Raw genomic sequence first — 19,907 nt, 5'->3', positions numbered from 1 at the left:
CTTTGGTGAATCAAATAGAATTGCAAACAATGACAGAGACAGTTCTGAGTAAGCACTCAATACTTTCTTACACAATAAAATGCATAAACGGATTTACTATTTATGTAAAAACTTGTTTTTTTCTATTGCAGATTTGGCATTTGCGTGAAATTGCACAAATGCGACATCTTAGCATTCCTTGCTCACTGAACACTTGAGAAAAAAAGTACATCATAGTGTTATGTCATGTAAACAGGAACCTCGTCTTTCTCATTTTAGCTTTTGGTTGCAGTACAGTTTTATTGACTGGGGGCGCTGTTGATTTGTTGGCTGTGAACACTGTCAATAGAGCTGCAAGTTGATTTGTTGAAGGAGTATATGACGTCACGCGCTCCCGCGGAAGTACCGAGTTAGAAAATAGAGGTTATGCTGCATCGAGCACCGCGGGTGAAGGATATTTACATGTAAATACAGTAAGTCATTTGCGCTACTTAATTTATGTACTTTGTTAATTCTAACATATACAGTTTTAATTGTTTGCTGTCCTAGAAAAGACTCTTTCAAACTAGAACATATGTTGTTGACAGTAATGGAATGTTTATGACAGAATGAAATCGTTCTTGTGCTTTAATGAGTATTATTATTATCTTGAGTTTCTAGCAGCTTTCAGAATGCTTAAAAAAGACTTTGAATGATATTATTAAGGATGTCATCGTTTCATTAGTTATTTCATAAATATCCACCTGTGATATTATGTTATGAATGAATGACAAGTGAAATGAATGAACCACTGTGTATGTGTATGTGTGTGTGTGTGTGTGTGTGTGTGTGTGTGTTATTGCAGACAAAACCATTGTTTTAAACAAGAACAAGTCAGCTTTGGTCTATTTTTGCATGACACATTCAGACATTAAAGAGACGTCTAAAACACGTATAAAAAATAGATGCTTATTTTATTACTCGTACAGTACTCAGCATAAATTAATACACTCCATTATGAAAATGAATATTTTCAAAATTATCCATTTCTCAGTGAATATGGTATATTGGTGCATACAAACAGATTTATTAAACATATATATGTATTAAAACAATATTTTAGTCACAGAACATCTATCAAAATGGAAAGATAATACATTTTAATCCATGCAAAATATTAAAAAAAAATTTCCTGTTACAAATTTCATCAAACATTTCAACAAAATTGTATTTATATTTTGTTTCTCGTGATTTTTTGCTATTTTTGAATTAAAAAAAATATATATATTTCTATAACATATACATTTGGGCTACTAATTGTGAACCATATTGTAAGATATTTTTTTAGATTAGCTCCAGATTTGGCTTCAGTACTGACTAAACAAATGTATATACACAAATATAAAATTGTAAAGCATCCTATAGAAAATACTAATTTAAATGGGAGATTTGTCTGGGTGGTGTACTTATATATGCGAGCACTGTATGTGTCTGTTCTGGTGATGTCAGTTACCATACATTAATGTTGTTAGTATTATTCGACTTAAACTCCATCAAACCTTCCAGTTTAATTTATACAGTTGAAGTCAAAATGATTCTCCTCTAATTTTCTAATTCTTTTTCAAACATTTCCGAAGGGATGTTTAAGATGGGGAAGATTTTACCCCAACACATTTTAAACATAATAAATAACAAATTTACATGAACTAATTTGATTTGTCTTTGCTTGATAACAGTATTTAATATTTTCATTCATTCATTCGTCTTTATTTCTATAGCGCTTTTACAATGTAGATTGAGAAGTTCTAGTAAATTGAAACTGTGTCAGTCCAGTTTTCAGAGTTGAAGTTCACTTTAGTTCAGTTCAGTATGGCTTAATTTCCACTGCTGAAAGTCCAAACACTGAAGAGAAAATCCATCGATGCACAGCTCCACAAGTCTCAAACCAAGCAAGCCATTTGGCGAGGAACTTCATTAATTGAAGAAGTGATGGAAAAAAAAAACCTTGAGAGAAACCTGCCTTAGTTGGGAATGACCATTTCTCCTCTGGCCTAACTTCTTGTGCTGTGGTTTAGGCGCCAGGGGGTGGAGCTTAAGGTTTTTTAGTTATTGAATAGATTATTAATAAGATAAGATTATTAATTAGATAATTATTATTATTAGTTATTTGAAGTTATTGAATAACAGCGGTTTGTTCTGTATCCAATCAAAAAACAAAACAAAAAAACCCAAATATATATCTTAAGCGGAGCTGCGGAGGTAATAATATTAAACTTAAACATTGTTTTTTCTTTTTTTGTTTTAGCTAATCTGAAATAAATAATACTTTCTCCAGAAAAAGAGAAGAAATTATAGGAAATACTGTGGGAAAAATCTGTGCTTTCTTAAACATCACTTGGGAAATATTTAAAAACTAATAAAAATTTCACTGGAGGGCTAATAATATCCCCTTTTACAATATATTCATAATGTTTTACAGTGGAGTTTTGTTCATATCTCATTGTTCATATCTCATTCTGGTTTATACAGCTTTTTTGTTCCTTACAGCAATGGTAAAAAGTCATTTGTTTTTATCTGTTCTCAGTTTTTTTATGTTGGAGTGGAAAAAAAGATCTCTAAAAACCCTTAATAAGCCATCAACATGAATTTTGAAAAGTACAATAAATTAAATTCATTTTATTGGCCAGTCATTTGTGTGCTGCATGGAAAGTTTGTTTATCAAATCAGATGGAACCTTACTATCTTCATCCATACATCTCTACAAACTAATGCAGGAGGACAAGAGGAAAATGCCAACAGCCAATAAAAAAAAACAATTTCTGCTGGACTTTCAGTCATTTGTGTTTTCAAATCTAAAGGTTTGCACTTTTACATAGTTTTTATTTATTTATTTAGCTCAAAAAGATATATTTTTCTGAGCTTTATTTTAATATGATCACTATATAATAAAAAAAAACTGATATAATAGCATTTTTGCAAGTTATTTTGTAAGAAATATCATAATCGCAACGCTCATCAACAATATCACGTCACCCATTTTCTCAGTATGATGCAGCTTTATTATAAGGTCAATATGGAGGTAACTTTTCAATAGGCCTGGGTGCTTTTGACCTAAAATCAAAATCAAAATCTCGATTAATTGAACATTTTAATTCGATTACGAATAATGAATGATTATATCATTTAGGGCCAAAAAAAATGATAATGAAATTTTGATACTAAAATAAACATAAGTGTTAAAGAGACTCTGAAACTTGATAAATAAAATGTTGCAAAGTGTGTGCAATAGTAATGCGTTTACTGAACAAATAAAGCAATCTTTAAAGTAAATCAACACATGTAAGTTGTGAATAATAACTTTACAGTGAACCTCAATCTCTGTAAACTAAACAAATTATGATAATCAAATCTGAGTTTTCAAGTAAAGGAACTGACCATCATTATTCAAATACATACTGCAACGTTACAAATTGTGAAGTTGAATGACTACATTACCCACTACGCTAAAAAAGCTAAAAAGTCACATGTGCGCCACTTGCACAACATGTGCACCTTGCTTCCATCAGGCTTTGTGTGCCTCCATTGTAAATGACAAACTTATACCCTAAGCTTATTGGCACTGTTTCCAAGGCACGCTCTCAGCAGCCATATTTTTAATAAAACTATAGCGCTTCATACCAGATTTTTTTAATCGATATTGACAATGGTGTTCGGTCAATAAATATCGATACTGATTTTATCACCCAGCCCTAAATTCATATATTTTTTTTTTCTGCCCTTATAGTTTACTGACAAATTTTGTACAGTAAGTATACTCACATATTACAAATCAGAGATTTTAGAATGAACGGTGCATTACTTAATTTTAAAATAGTTGAAGGAAACACACACTATCTACTATCTATGACAATTTATTGACCATCAGTGTTGAACAACTGAAAATAAAACACACATTGCCTCAAACGAACAGTCACTTTTTTTCTTATAAAACAGCGAAAATAAATAACTTGCACTTTTTGAAAAAAAAAATTATTTTCAATGTTTTTCATGTTAAAAGTAGAAAATAAACAGCATCTCTTCTAAATAAAATAACCTGTATATCATGTAAATAATATTTTAAACATTGCATTTCTTGCATCTTCTATAAACAAATAATTTAATGGAAATAATCATTTTATTGCCATAAAAAAATGCCGCTTCAATGCAGCTCTGGCGCAGCTACTAATTATCGTCAATGTAGTACAAACGTGTAACGTGTAGTTTTTTTAAGAGGTGGTGTATGTGATCGCACGAAAGCTGCGCCAGACTCTACCAGTGTATTCAACGCAGAAGTATAAATCAGCCTTAACAGAGCAGGGTCACATGACTCCACAGGAGGTAGGGAAAGTAATTTAAAAACTTGATCTGGAAAAATTTGATTAATTATAGGTTCTGAATGTCGATTTCGATTTCTTTTTCGACTAATCACCCAACCCTACTTTCCAAATCCATATCACTCAATCAATTCATGTCTATTACAGAGTACAGCCATGAGCTGAGGCTCCCCAAACCAGCCTTTCTCCATGATGAACGACAAGCTGGTGTTCCTGGGTCTGCTGTACTTCATCCAGGGCATTCCCTATGGCCTGCAGTCGTCCCTGCTCCCGGTTTACCTGCGTGGTGCTGGTCACTCTCTCACCCGCATCAGCCTCACCAAAATCCTCTACTTCCCCTGGGTGCTCAAGGTCCTCTGGGCCCCTCTGGTGGACCGGACAGGCACCAAACGCTGCTGGTTGGTGGGCACAGTGGCGGGTTTGGCCATGACCTGTTTGTTAAGTGCCACCATCACACCCGATGTTCAGTACATGAGTGTCGCAGGCTCTTTGCTTGCAATGAATGTGCTGGCATCTGTACAGGACATAGCGGCAGACGGAGCTGCAGTTCGGCTGCTCCGAGGTCAGGGAGAGCTTGGTCTGGGCAACACGGTGCAGGTGGTGGGCTATAAAGCCGGGTCTGTGTTTGCTGGAGGGGGGCTCCTGGCTGTGATTGATGTTGCAGGCTGGGGATGGATGTTTGCTCTGCTGGCCTGTGTTTACGGTGGTGTCGCTCTGTTCGTTTGGGGAGCCCCGGTGTTGGATGGAGAGCCGGCGCGGGGACAGGGAGAAGGACGGAGAGGGTCAAAGGATCTCATGCAGCCCTGGAAGGTGTGGAGGAAGCTGTTATCGGTGCCAGGAACAACATGGACGATGTTCTATGTCCTCACGTACAAGTTGGGTAAGATGTTTGATATAATTTAACATCAATTGAGATTTTGGAGATGATGGCATTTCTATTTTGGTGAATAATTTGACACATGCCTACTGGTTTGTAATTGTGCATCAGATTTACACTATTTTCAAAGAGAAACATTTCAAATTGCAACCACAACAGAAATCGGGAACTAAATATTTGAGATTATAGAGACAAAGTAGTTGTTTATATACAGGTGAAGTCAGAATTATTAGCCCCCCTTTGATTTTTATATCTTTTTTAAATATGGCCCAAATTATGTTTAACAGAGCAAAGACATTTTCACAGTATGTCTGATAATATTTTTTTCTTCTGGAGAAAGTCTTATTTGTTTTATTTTGGCTAGAATAAATAAATTAATTTTTTCGATAGTCTACAGAACAAACCATCGTTATACAATAACTTGCCTAATTAACTTAACTTGCCTAGTTAACCTAATTATCCTTAAGCCTTTAAATGTCACTTTAAGCTGAATAACAGTGTCTTGAAAAATATCTAGTCAAACATTATGTACTGTCATCTGGGCAAAGATAAAATAAATCAGTTATTAGAAATGAGTTATTAAAACTATTATGTTTAGAAATGTGTTGAAAGAGGCTCTGTTAAACAAATTGGGGGGAAAAATAAACAGGGGGCTAATAATTGGGGGGGGGGGGGTTGGGGGGGGGTAATAAATCTGACTTTAACTGTACATGCATTTTCAGAAAACGAAATACAATAAAATAGTATAGATCAACAGAATAATCAAAAGAGAGAATGTGACCATCTCTTAGTTACATACACATACACACATCTTCACTATACTATTTACACTATACTATAAGGAGATAATGTAAGATTGCAACTACAAAAAAAAAAAAAAAACAAGAAGCAAATACTATAAATATCTTTATATACATACTTTTTCTGATAAAAAACCTTTATACTATAAACAAACATTAAAATATTTAACTTACACTCAAATGATAAATCAAGAGAAAGTGAGATGTCTTTTAGTTGGTCTCTTAGTGATCACTTGCATAAACACTCATTTATCTTCACTTTAAGCATCACAGCTGTAAAAGTGTAATACATCTTTACATTTTTGTCCTGTGCAGTCTTTTGTATAATCAAAAAAGAAAATCTGATTCTAATCTAATGATTTTTTTCTCTCATTCAGTGTAATATGGAACAACAATATATACATTAAAACATCAGTTTTTTTAACTTATTTATACCTTTATATATTTTATTAAGTTCAGTTCAGAATAACTTTGTGGTTGGACTTTAACAAAAATATTTAGTTGAATATTTGGCCATATTTTATTATCAGAAAATGTTTTGAAACATACATTTTTTGTAAACTTGCATTTGCTACATTTTCTAATATGCTATACACTCTTTCAGAACAGTGAGATGGACAAAACATTATTTATTTTTGAAAAAACTAATTTCCTTTTGTAATTCTGTAAAAGAAAATGATCAGGTATGCCTTTCTGAAAACTATTGTTAGCCAACTAAGGTCGCAAGTTCCGTTGTTACAAACATAGTTTGTTGACTTGCCATTTCCTAAATCCATTGTGTCAACGAACATTCGCAAACTGCGTCGCAAACTTGTACGCTTAGAGCTGTTTAATAAAAGGCATTAAAGTCATCTCTCATAGTTGTAATTTGCTTTCAAAGTATTTTTACAGTTCAGTTTTAGCGATCTTCAAGTTTACAACTGCGTTCCCTTCGCAGTGCACTTTAAAAACCTTGATGTTATTTTGAACACAGCTATGGGTCATGATGAAAACTAAAGGTGACCTATTATTTAAAAGTGGAATTTATGTTACGTCTCCAGAGCAAATAGCATACGTTATTGCTTTAAATTTATAGTAGGTTATTTATTAAGTATCTGTACTGTATATGACATGAGATTGTTGGTTAGAACTTTCTGCTGTGGTCAAATTGTATAAGTAGAATTTTCAAAAAATACAAAATAAATAAACAATATCCTGCTTAATAATGATAATCATCATTAATATTATTATTAAAGTAGGATTTTTAAAATTTCCTAATAAATTCTAAATATAAAATTTCATTTCTTAGCCTCATTATTTATTTATTTATATGATTTATATATGATATTAGAATATGTGTTAGCTTTTGTAAGTGTTTTTATGTTTTAGAACAGAAAATTTAATGTTCTCAATATTTGTTAAGAAAACACAAGGCCTAAATGTTCCATTTACATATATTTTAATTAATATTGAAAACGAGTGTATGTTTTTACCGAAACCAATATTGGATTCTTTTTCCAAACGATGCATCGTACTATGATAGTTCAGCCGCGAGTTATGTTGTTTGGGAAACGCTCCCCAGGTTGTGGATATTTTTAGATCTTAGTTTTAGTTTAGGTAATGTGCTGTTTTGCCACAAGATGGCAGTATTGCTCTTTTTCCATGCTTACTGTCACAGTATTCCCAATGTTTTAGAAGCTGCTAAACATCAGAAAGCGATAACGAGTTAGCACATCTTGTTCTTCAGTACGTCTGTACCTGAAACTAATATTGAAATCTTTTATTTACCTTTAAAATTGTATCCATGATGAGCCAACCTTCTGTGCCATGATTAAAATCAAGATATAGACATAAATAACAACTTATGAATCACTTTCAATGAACCGAATGTGGTGTTTGGCACCAGAAGGGGATTATGGCCAGATTAGAGTGTCTTTGTGTCTGTGCTGTTTTCATTGAAAACTAAATTCAGTTTTTTTTTGCTGCACTGTTTACATAAATGTGTATTGTTTGTGTCACTTCATTTGTGAGTAATTTCAAATCATTTCATCTGTGAACCGAGCTTTGTATGGCATGCTTGTGTGTTTGTGCATATGAGTATGTGTCGTCTTTGGCAAAGTGAGAGAGGTGGCACTGTAATCGGATGAGCTCCAGCAGACAGGACAAGCGGCAGCCCCCCTCTTAATCTGTCTTATAAGGTTTCTCCCCATGATCATGATTATGAGCACTACTAAACAGCTCTCCGTATGACACTAAACCGGTTTACTAATTTTGAACAACTTTCATTTTAAAGTGTGTTCAAAAAATCTTCCCCTTTTTGCAAATCCAGATTTCTTTGTCATTTTTAAACATTTTTCAAATGAAATACAACCAGTGGAAACAAATGTACACTTCTTAAATTAAGTTTAGTTTCATGTTTCACTTTTTATATGAAACATACTGTGAATTCACAGCAAAAACAATGAAGACAACATCAACAGCAACAACAAATAAATATATTTAAATGCATCTCAATATCCTTTAAAGTTTTTTAATAATGTAAATGACATAGTTTGCTGTTGTTTTAACATTTACATAGTTGAATTGATTTCAAAAGAATGTTTCACAAATGAACCACGTTATGTTGCTTATCTTCTAGTCTTTCCACTTTTGACTCACAGATTGTAACCACAGTGTGTTACGTATAGTCTCAGTCCAAGCTTTGATAAAGGGTGACTGGGGGGACAGTGGTGGGATGGAGGGGGCTGTGATTGAACCAGACGTGGAGCTTCCCTGGGAAGAGTCCAGCTGGAGGCGGGAGTGCACTTGTGGGGGTTAAAGTTGGGATCTGTATGGGACTAGAAAGCCACTTTTGCACTGTCTCTATCTCTCTCTCTCTTTCTCTCTCTCTCTCACTCTCTCACTCTCTTCTCTAACTATATACACATAACACACACGTCTATCGCCTGATGCTACCCTCCCTCTGTCCCGCACAGCAGGAGCCAGGGAAAGAAGGGGCGCATGGGGGATGGAGGGGTGACGCGAGCAGGAGGCAAATATTTTCCAGAGGGAACGCAGAGGACTGCAGGGGGGATGAATTAATGAACACCCACCACATGGTCAGCTATAAGAGAGAGAAAGAGAGATGGTGGAGTGCAGGGGGCCATGGGGTATGATGAGAACATGTGATGGAGAAAAGACAGAATTCCGAACGAAGATGAGTAAAGTATGCAGTGTCTTTAAGCTGACCTACATTGTTTTCCCATTGTCTGGACCATTGTGTAATTAGGGTGTGAGCATTAAGATGCATTCTGTTTAGATACGTGAGCTTACGTCTTTGAATAGGAAGCATCTCTGTTCCCAATCCATGCCATCATATCTTTGCTCACATTCTCATAACGAATGGTGCAAGTGATAGTTCTCCGTACTTTTGTTTCATTCGAACAATTATGTCATTGTGTCCCAGAATAGACCTTTGCGTATTCCAACCTCAGCGGTCCGTTGAGAATTAGTGCTGGGCTTGTTGTTGGTTGAGGAACGTTTACAATGGAGTTGTGTGACTTGCTCATGTACACGCAGATGCAGATACACACGGCACAGTGATCTACAGTACATGAACTAGGAGGGGCCCAGGTTCCTCAGGCTGTTCTCATGCTGAAGACTCTGGGGACTTTGAGATGTATCAGGGTGCTGGTTTTAGTCAGCACCACACACTCTTTGGCTTTTGAAGTTGTTCACCAGTTGAAAAGCATCTAATCATATTCCTTTGGCTTAGTCCCATATTTTTCAGGGGTCGCCACAGCGGAATGAACCGCCAACTGTTCTGGCATATGTCGCCTCTGGCTTGCTTGGTTTAGGACTTGTGGAGCTGTGCATCGATGGATTTGCTCTTGAGTGTTTGGACTTGCAGCAGTGAAAATTAAACCACAAGTGAACTGAATTAAACTGTACTTTGGCTCTGAAAACTGGACTGACAGTTTTAAATTACAGAACTTCTATGTTGAGCTGATTTGAGACAATCTACTTTGTAAAAAGCAATAGAAGTAAAGATGAATTGAATTGAGTTTTATGCAGCGGATGCCCTTGTAGCCGCAACTCAGTACTGGGAAACACCCATACACTCTTGTATTCCCACACACTCATACACTAAGGCCAATTTTGTTTACCCAATTCACCTATAGGGGTGAATACATACAAGCATGGTGAGAACATGCAAACTCCACACAGAATTGCTAAATGACTCGAACCAGCAACCTTCTTGCTGCGAGGTGATAGTGCTAACCACTGAGCCACATTAGTTAAAGCTGTGTATGATTAAATTGCATTCTCATATCACTTTAACATTGCTTTTATAGTAGCTTTTCCACTGTGCAGTATGGTACGGTATGGTTTGACACATTGTGGTTTGCTTTGGTTTTCATTGTACCACTTAAAGTCCTGAAATACTTTTTCATTTAGGTCCATCGTCTTGTTCTTTGGCTACCAATGAGAGGAATGTCTGGAACCAACCAGAGGAAGTCGTGTGAAGCAACAATACAGCAGTGGCTGTTGATATTTAAATAAAGTGGGTGTATTGTATCATGTTACAAATCCAATGATACTGCTAGTGGCTATTTTCACCAGTCAGTGATCAGCAGTGTGTATACAGTACATCACGTTATAATAACGGTATGACTCATTTGGAATCTCATCCAAAGTGATACTAAACAAGTGGTGCTAGATTAGCCCACAAAAGTGAGCTGTACTGAACCAAACTGCATCGTAACATACAGTGGAACAATTCCTATATAGTTCCTCAGCTGCTGGTGCCTGCATTTTGCATTTGCACAATATGATCTAGGAACTATTGTAAAGTTTTACAAGAGAAAATGTAGTTTTTGGGGACCTCTCTGGTTGCTAGTGCTTATATACAAGCTTTAGCATCATAAGAAATTATTCACAGTTCCTAGAACTACTGACAAATACCTGCTTTTTTGTGTGATCATACTAGACAATTTAAGTACTATAGCGTTTGGAAGAACTTACTCAGCTCTTATATCTGAACAGAGTTTTATCAAACACAATTGGAACTACAGTGTCATATAATACACTAATTGGACGAATTCAACCTTCGATTTTTCAACCTTGATGGCATTCACACTGTTGTTCTTTTTTCAATTGCATATTTCATTCATACACGTATTTCATTCATTTTTTTTAGTTTTAGCTGATATGGTCATGGTTTGGACAAAAACACAATTAAAAAAGGCTGTAATGCAATAATAATAACAAAAGTAACATAAGTCCATACACTGGGCCAGTTGGCATTTCTAGTTTGCATGTTCTCCCCATGCTCAAGTGGGTTTCCTCAAGGTGCTTTGGTTTCCTCCACAAGATATGCGCTATACATGAATTGGGTAAACAAAAGTGTCCGTAGTGTATTTATCCATTGCGTAAATCATATGCCTGAATAGTTGATATATTCCGCTGTGCCGACCCCTGATAAATAAGGGACTAAGGCGAAGGTGAATGAATGAAGTCCATACACAAGTTGATAGTCAATAATAGGGGTTGAATAGCTTTTCAGATTTCGGTTTTAGAATATGGCAGAAACTTCAGACCTTTTATCAGGTTAGTTCAATCACCACATATTGTGGCACATTTCTTTCTTTATTTTCTGTCATAAAGAATCCATGTCATCCTTAATCTGTTGTCCAATTTTCAGTCTGTTCCCCATTATCTATCATTATCTATCTATCATAGTTTACAGAGTCAAACTAATACAGTATCTCTCTCTCTCTCTTTTTTCTATCGCTCTCCCTTTCTCCTCCCAGTGCCTCCCCTCTTCTGCTTTTCTCCACTGTGTTTTTGTGGATGTCTAATGAAATCCCATGTGAAATGGACAATTGTTGCTCTGAGATTATTTATAGACATAAATAAGCAGCCTTGTTGTTTGTTTTCAATCCCTGCTTAAAAAATAATTAGTTTGAAGCAGCGTAGGAGAAAAAAGACTGAGGCAAAACGCTGAAGCGCATGTCTAGAGCTCACATAGAAATGATCTTCCTCGCCGTTTTGTATACATTTAAACTACCACGTTGACAGTATGCACACTATTTCTACTGCAATGCCTCTCTCAGATTCACTTTTAAATTTGAATTGTGCTGTTTTAGGGCAGATTAATAGTATTTTTATAAGATGTAAGAAAGATGTTCTTTACAGAAATGTAAAAATTAGGAAACCACTTGAAATTCTCAGTTTCTCTAGATTTTATTTTGTTTTGAGCAAATGTAATTTTTGTTATTTTCTGCAATCTTCTGATGACATTTAATTTCTCTATTAGAAAACCTTAGTAGCCTACTGGGTTACAACTGGAAGGACATTCACTGTGTAAAACATATGCTGGACAAGTTGGCGGTTCATTCCGCTGTGGCGACCCCTGATGAATAAAGGGACTAACCAGAAGAAAAATGAATGAGTGAATGAAATTGGCCGTAGTTTATGTGTGTGAATGAGTGTGTATGGATGTTTCCTACTGGGTTGCAGCTAAAAGAGCATCCGCTGTCTAAAACATATGCTGGATAAGTTGGCGGTTCATTCCACTGTGGCCGTTGTGTATGTGTGTGAATGAATGTATGGATGTTTTTCCCATGTTAGTTACAGCTGGAAGGGCATCCGCTGTGTAAAACATACGCTGGATATGTTGGTGGTTCATTCCGCTGTGGTGACCCATGATGAAAAAATGGACTAAGCAGAAGGAAAATGAATGAATATTACCTTTTACTAATAAAACTCACTTAATAAGTCCAGTTTATCCAGGAAAACAGAATTTTCAAGTGGTTCCCATAGCTGTGTATGGGAATGACTGATGCTATATTACTTCAAATAAAACTGTCAATTAAGGTTATGCAGGAACCAAATGTAGCATTTTTCATACAAACAAAAATGAACTATAACTGGCTGTTTTGACATTTAAAACGAAAACAATATATAAGCTAACAAATAATTTTTAATGTTTGGTGTCATTACTAAATGTGCTTGGCATGCAGGCTATACTGTATGTTTTATCCTTATGTAAAACTGCAACCTTATTGCTTGAACGCATCGGACCTGGGTTGCATAGCTGCTTAATATGAAGAAAAGATGTGCTGAATGTGAAAAACGAGTCCCATTGTTCATTGTTGCCACCACATTACAGACTTTACAACACCCTTTACAAATTTAGTTCTACTGTCAGACTCAATCCCCCACAAAGAAAGCGACGTCAAAGAGCTCACGTGGTGCTGTCAGCGACCGTAGCAGAACTCCGGCAGAAGCGTCTGATTTTTGATTTGATTTTCTGTTTTTGTTTCTCACCGGTTTCATCCCGGGGACCCCGGAAGCGCAGTTTCTGTTTGACGGCGGTCTCAGAGCTGTCAGTCAGCGGGCTGTCTCGCTGTCGAACTGAAGGCAGACTCCATAAATAATGACAATGCCGTTAAATAATACACGGCGGCGGGTTACCGAGGCCTCCGTGCTCCCGCTATCATGCAGCGACACAGGACTCGTCGCAGTGTAACGGCAACCATTTCAATAGCAGCTTTTGTTTTTGTCACATTTGTCTGAGTTTAAGTGACTAACTATCAGAAAATAATAAAAAGACTGGAAGGCAATGAAGGCAACTGATCCTTTATGGAGTAAAGTGCGAAAAACATGGCCTCTGCTCAGGTTATCACTTACTGGATTATCCGTTAACAAGTTAAATTTACCGTAAAGGGATAGTTCACCCCAAAATGAACATTTACTCACTATTTACTCTTTCTCAAGTGGTTTCAAACCATTGTGAGTTTTTTTTTTTTTTAAGAAGAAAAGCAAATACTATGAATGTCAATAGCTGTGTCGCATTTTAGAGGCTGCATCTGTCAGGGTTCAGGAAGGATGAGGGAGCGAGGACTCAAGTGCAAACAGGATGATTTATTGATAATAAAAATAAAACAAAATTAGAACAAAAACCACCCCGAGGGGGAAAAACATAACTATAAAACAAACACTCAAACAAACTTGGATGGGCTGACAGGACAAACAGGACTGGATAGCACACGACATGGAAATAACGACGACGAACAGGCAAATGACTGAAAACATGAGGGGGATTATAAAGCAAAAAGTAAATTGACACACAGGTGAACATGACAAACTAATAATGAGTAAACAAGGAGGGTGGGACTAGACAATAGACGGGAGAGCGCATGACACAGAGAGACAATACAAGCCATGCGCTCACATAACGCAACACTGAAGCACACACAAAAGCACGTGACCACAATGTAAACACCAAGCCACGTGCTTTGACAAGAGACGCAAGACACGAGCACACGATAGATTAACACCTTACCGTGCGCTCACACATAAGCAACGCGCATGCTTCATCTCAGCGCCAACCAAAACTGAAACCAACTAGACGGAGGCGCCGAGAATAAAGCAGCGCGCTGCTGACAGAACAAACACTAGTACAAGAGCGCGCGCGTCTGAGGGACGCAGAGCGCGCGCGGCCACATCAAGTGGCAGCGCGCACTCTGCGTACACCCACGACGGCGCGCGCACACACAGACAGAAACAGGACCAGACATGGAGTAGTGTCAGAGCTCTGCCACCAAAACAAGAATTTACAAGACTAAAGTGGCAGAACCCTGACACTAGCCCCCCCCCCAAAAGGGACGCCACCTGGCGTCCCTAAAGGGAACATCCAACAAGGTACAAGACAGACAAGAAACACTACAAGACAACAAAACAGGCAACATCAACAGACACAAGACAGGGAGGTGAACAGGCAAGACGACATGAAGGGGGGGAGGGAGGGAAGCCAAGCCAGACCCAAAACGACAAACAAGGGAGGGATGGGAGGGCAAGACAAGGGAGGATCAGTCCAGGGTGGGTCCAGTGGGTCAGGAGCCCCAGCAGGGAACCAGGGTGGAGCCGGTGGGTCCGTCCAGGGTGGAGGAAAGGAACACCAGGGAGGAGCAGGAGGGACGACCCAGGGAGGGTCTATGAGGGTAAACAAGACCAGAGGTCTGTGGGGGGCCGGCTGGGATGAAGGCCTGTGGGGAGCCGGCTGGGATGAAGGCCTGTGGGGAGCCGGCTGGTCTAGAGGCGACTTAACTAAAGCCGGCGGGGCTGAAGACCAGAGGGGAGCCGGCGGGGCAAGGAGCCGGGCTGGGGCCGGCAGGGCAAGACGTCTGGTTGGGGCCGGCAGGGAAAAGAGCCGGGCTGGGGCCGGCAGGGCAAGACGTCTGGTTGGGGCCGGCAGGGCAAGGAGCCGGGCTGGGGCTGGCAGGGCTAGACGTCTGGTAGGTTCCGGCAGGGCAAGGAGCCGGGCTGGGGCCGGCAGGGCTAGACGTCTGGTAGGTGCCGGCAGGGAAAGACGTCTGGTAAGTGCCGGCAGGGCAAGGTGCCAGGCTGGAGCTGGCTGGGCAAGACGTCTGGGTGGTGCCGGCAGGGCAAGGAGCCGGGCTGGGGCCGGCAGGGCTAGACGTCTGGTAGGTGCCGGCAGGGCAAGGAGCCGGGCTGGGGCCGGCAGGGCTAGACGTCTGGTAGGTGCCGGCAGGGCAAGGTGCCGGGCTGGAGCCAGCTGGGCAAGACGTCTGGGTGGTGCCGGCAGGGCAAGGAGCCGGGCTGGGGCCGGCTGGGCAAGACGTCTGGGTGGCGCCGGCAGGGCAAGGAGCCGGGCTGAAGCCGGCAGGGCAAGACGTCTGGGTGGCGCCGGCAGGGCAAGGAGCCGGACTGGGACCGGCACTGAGCTGCGCTCAGGGGCTGGAGCCGACACTGGAGGGCGCTCAGGGGCTGGAGCCGACACTGGAGGGCGCTCAGGGGCTGGAGCCGACACTGGAGGGCGCTCAGGGGCTGGAGCCGACACTGGAGGGCGCTCAGGGGCTGGAGCCGACACTGGAGGGCGCTCAGGGGCTGGAGCCGACACTGGAGGGCGCTCAGGGGCTGGAGCCGACACTGGAGGGCGCTCAGGGGCTGGAGCCGACACTGGAGGGCGCTCAGGGGCTGGAGCCGACACTGGAGGGCGCTCAGGGGCTGGAGCCGACACTGGAGGGCGCTCAGGGGCTGGAGCCGACACTGGAGGGCGCTCAGGGGCTGATGCAGCAGTTTGGGCAGCCCTCTTTCTCTGCAGCCTCCGTTTACTCGACCGAGTCAGAGGGAGGTCATGAGCTGCACTCGTAGAGGAAGGAGGGGTGGAGTATTTGCCACAATCAGCTGGAGGTGGTGTGAGGATCTGCCAATCCTTGCGGTGGTGGAGATAAAGTGAGAAGCCCCAGAAGTCCAACACCCCAAGCTGATCCATCTCCCACTGTGGCAGGGGTTCTTCGAGACAGAGATTAAAAGCTTCCTTCAGAGTGGCGTCATCAAACTCAAGCCCCCTAGCATAAGTCCAAAAAAACTGGGCAAAGCTTTTTACCTCCAGACCTTGCTGGCGGGCCGACACCAGCCCCTGAAGGCGCCTCTGTCTCTCCTCTGCTGTGGTGGGTGGAAGGATAAATATGCTCATCCTGTTGCTGAGTCCTCTGTTTGGCCTGTTCGTACTGTCAGGGTTCAGGAAGGATGAGGGAGCGAGGACTCAAGTGCAAACAGGATGATTTATTGATAATAAAAATAAAACAAAATTAGAACAAAAACCACCCCGAGGGGGAAAAACATAACTATAAAACAAACACTCAAACAAACTTGGATGGGCTGACAGGACAAACAGGACTGGATAGCACACGACATGGAAATAACGACGACGAACAGGCAAATGACTGAAAACATGAGGGGGATTATAAAGCAAAAAGTAAATTGACACACAGGTGAACATGACAAACTAATAATGAGTAAACAAGGAGGGTGGGACTAGACAATAGACGGGAGAGCGCATGACACAGAGAGACAATACAAGCCATGCGCTCACATAACGCAACACTGAAGCACACGACAAAAGCACGTGACCACAATGTAAACACCAAGCCACGTGCTTTGACAAGAGACGCAAGACACGAGCACACGATAGATTAACACCTTACCGTGCGCTCACACATAAGCAACGCGCATGCTTCATCTCAGCGCCAACCAAAACTGAAACCAACTAGACGGAGGCGCCGAGAATAAAGCAGCGCGCTGCTGACAGAACAAACACAAACACTAGTACAAGAGCGCGCGCGTCTGAGGGACGCAGAGCGCGCGCGGCCACATCAAGTGGCAGCGCGCACTCTGCGTACACCCACGACGGCGCGCGCACACACAGACAGAAACAGGACCAGACATGGAGTAGTGTCAGAGCTCTGCCACCAAAACAAGAATTTACAAGACTAAAGTGGCAGAACCCTGACAGCATCCTCCTTTGGATGCAATTCGAAGGGTGCTGTGTCATCACGTCCCGATAAAGGCTGTCACATTGTTTTAAAAATTCAAAGGCTCCTTCAAATTCAGCCTCAAAATGCTTCCTTAGTTTCCCAGATGAAGGACACAACTGCTGGATCCTTTGCGGCCTCGAACTTTAGAAGATTCATTGCACGCTGATAACGGCAGGACATTTTTAAAAGATAAGTCTAGATTAAATGTATGAATAAAGTTATTTTACTTGAATGTCTAAACATGTTCATTCATTCATACATTCATTTTCTTTCCGGCTTAGTCCCTTTATTAATCTGGGGTTGCCACAGCGGAATGAACTGCCAACTTATCCAGCATATGTTTTACGCAGTGGATTCCTTTCCAGCTGTAACTCATCACTGGGAAACATCCATCATCAATACTCATTCACACACCTACAGTACGGACTATTTTGTTTATTCAATTCACCTATACCACATGTCTTTGGGCTTGTGGGGGAAACCGGACCACCCAGAGGAAACCCACGCCAACATGCAAACTCCACACAGAAATGCCAAGTGACCCAGCCGAGGCTCGAGCAAGCAACCTTCTTGCTGTGAGGCGTGTTACCCACTGCAGCACCGTGACGCCTCTAAACACGTTAAAAACAAAGAGTATGAAATGTCTTACAAAAAGTGATTTTATAGACAGTTTACATTTTCATGTGTACATGTATGGAACAAAGGAATATATTTCCAGCATTTGTAAACCTTGTTTAGATTACTTAACGTAAGTTTTGAAATCACTTTGTAAAAAAGTTATTACAATTTTTATTACTGCTTATTAATGGCAGCTGTTACGATAGCTCTGTGAAAATTGCCTAAATTGGCTCGGTTCGGCCTTTAAAGTCTACATCCTTCAGAGTATGCAGCCTCTGAAATGAGACACAGCTGGCTAATGTTAGTGGTTTTAAGCATTTTTTCAAAATATCCTCTTTTACAGAAGAAAGAAACTTAAACAGGTTTGATGAGTAAATGATGACTGTCAAATCCCTTTGTGTTTGTTATGATCTGTGGACAATATAAAAGATAGTTCACCCGAATCTAAAAATGTATTAAACTTTTACCTACTCTCAAGTGATTTCTCACACTATGCTATCTGAAACGTGCCCAGGCCCGTTTCCAGGATCGTTTGAGATGTGTGAGTGCTCTGAATCGGGCTCGGGCACGGTTCACCCTGGCCCGGTTGGAAGAGGTGTGCCAGTGCGTGGTTCACTTGAGCTCAGACGTGACTTTTAAGGGACTGTTTCATATGAGTTTATTAATCATTCTTACTGTTCAATGAGCACAAACTGTCTTAGATTATTAATGATGACAAACCCCTCATTGCACGACAGCTGCACCTTCAGCAAACCTCCTAATTCCTGCAGCACGAGGACTTTATGATTGTTTATGAGCGTCAAAAGTGGCTGATCTGTTTGGTGAAATATTTGACTGCATGTCACTGCTTATCAAATGACTAAAACGATATAAAGAAATGTCCACTGCAGAGCGAGAGGGCTTCTTACTGAACAGTGCATCATTGATGACGTTGGTGTGCTCAGGTCCAAATGCGATGTGAGTGCGGGCCGTCGGGGGAGATGGGAGGGGGGACAAGTGTGCTTCAGCCCCATTCAAGGCAACTGTACATAGTTTGAGTACATAGTTTTATTTTGGGTCAACTGTCCCTTTAACCCCAGTTTTCAGAAAAGTCTGATGCAACGTGATAAGAGAGAAACATATTTTCAATAATCTGGTCAATTTTTTGTGTCTGAAGTTCAGAGTTTTCTAAGAAAAAAGAGCATTTACAATGACCAAGCTGCGTCTGTATGTGCTGATGTAATCCTGTGTTTTCTTGTGCAGGTGAACAGGGGGCGATCACCATGTTTCCTCTCTTCCTGCTGGACCACCACATGACAGCCAGAGAGCTGGGGGTCTGGAATGGGGTTGTTGCCATGGCCTTTTCCATCTGCGGCTCGTCAATTGGGGGATTTTTGCTCTCTCAGTACAGGTAGGGAGTGTGTTTTGTTGTTTTGTAATAAAATGATGGTGAAACTGACTGCGTTGAAGCTGCAACACCCTTTTCCAGCCAAGTCACGCTTTGCCATTAATGTTGCAGGAATGGTGTTGGGAGCCTTTGTTCTTTGGATTCCTCCTTGCACCTTTTTCTAAACCCCCTCTTGCTTTATCGGTTTCTTTAGCCCACCATCGCTCTGTGAAAGAAACGTGGCCCTTTTCTTTTTCTCAGTGTTTTCTCACTATATCTCTCCACCCATCTCGGCCCCAGGCGCGAAAGAGGGAGAGGGAAAGAGATAGAGTGTGTGTGTGAGAGATAGAAAGAGAGATAGTAATGGAAGTAAACACAGCCTTTTGTGGGAGTTGAGAGTAAAGCAGGCTCAGGTGTGAGCTGAAAGGCCTCCAGGATGCATAAGGTTGAACTTCTTGAATAGAGATGTACTTGATGCTGATATGATGCCCTTGTCTACTGAACTGAGTTTCTTTTTTTTACCAGTTATGTCTTGTAATAGTTAATGTAGGAGTTTGGTTACCTGAACTGTTCCAGGAGCAGTCAAAGTGGCTTATCTACCTCAAGCCA

At 40.5% G+C, this 19,907-nt stretch overlaps 2 protein-coding genes across 4 annotated transcripts in view; one reads left to right on the top strand and one right to left on the bottom strand.

The window, feature by feature from the left end:
• The first annotated feature begins 386 nt into the window (after nt 1-386).
• Nucleotides 387-19,907, top strand: part of slc33a2 (solute carrier family 33 member 2) — a 43,792-nt gene continuing 24,271 nt past the window's right edge. Inside the window, exons 1-3 of one of the 2 annotated variants that reach the window (XM_087253498.1) lie at nt 387-452; nt 4,479-5,211; nt 19,175-19,322. In XM_087253498.1, the coding sequence (XP_087109624.1) occupies nt 4,521-5,211; nt 19,175-19,322 (839 nt within the window). In that variant the 5' untranslated portion in view covers nt 387-452; nt 4,479-4,520. Of the gene's footprint in view, nt 453-4,478; nt 5,212-10,424; nt 11,147-19,174; nt 19,323-19,907 lie in introns of those variants that run through there. The other variant, XM_087253499.1, reaches the window with a different exon arrangement.
• LOC147843979 (uncharacterized) lies at nt 13,877-17,291 on the bottom strand. Of its 2 annotated transcripts, XM_087253497.2 has the most exons (3): nt 16,384-17,291; nt 15,507-16,275; nt 14,664-15,296 (listed from the first exon to the last, which is right to left on the bottom strand). In XM_087253497.2, exons 1-3 carry the CDS (start codon nt 16,471-16,473, stop codon nt 14,722-14,724), a joined length of 1,434 nt encoding a protein of 477 aa, XP_087109623.1. In that variant the 5' UTR covers nt 16,474-17,291; the 3' UTR covers nt 14,664-14,721. The 2 variants fall into 2 exon arrangements, with proteins under 2 accessions (XP_087109622.1, XP_087109623.1); XM_087253496.2 differs by having other exon boundaries at nt 13,877-16,275.

Source organism: Danio rerio, chromosome 5 (assembly GCF_052040795.2).
Source record: "Danio rerio strain M-AB ecotype USA chromosome 5, GRCz13ab, whole genome shotgun sequence".
Taxonomy (NCBI): Eukaryota; Metazoa; Chordata; class Actinopteri; order Cypriniformes; family Danionidae; genus Danio; species Danio rerio.
Note: the sequence above shows the minus strand (reverse complement) of the source record. Positions and strands in the feature narration are given on the sequence as shown.

What these genes read in the sequence shown, in the direction of transcription:
- LOC147843979 (XM_087253496.2), bottom strand. Translation starts at nt 16,473, where the DNA reads ATGAGCATATTTATCCTTCCACCCACCACAGCAGAGGAGAGACAGAGG. An exon ending in CCCGCCAGCAAGGTCTGGAG is followed by an intron (nt 16,276 to 16,383) that starts GTAAAAAGCTTT and finishes CCCCTGCCACAG; the next exon opens with TGGGAGATGGATCAGCTTGG.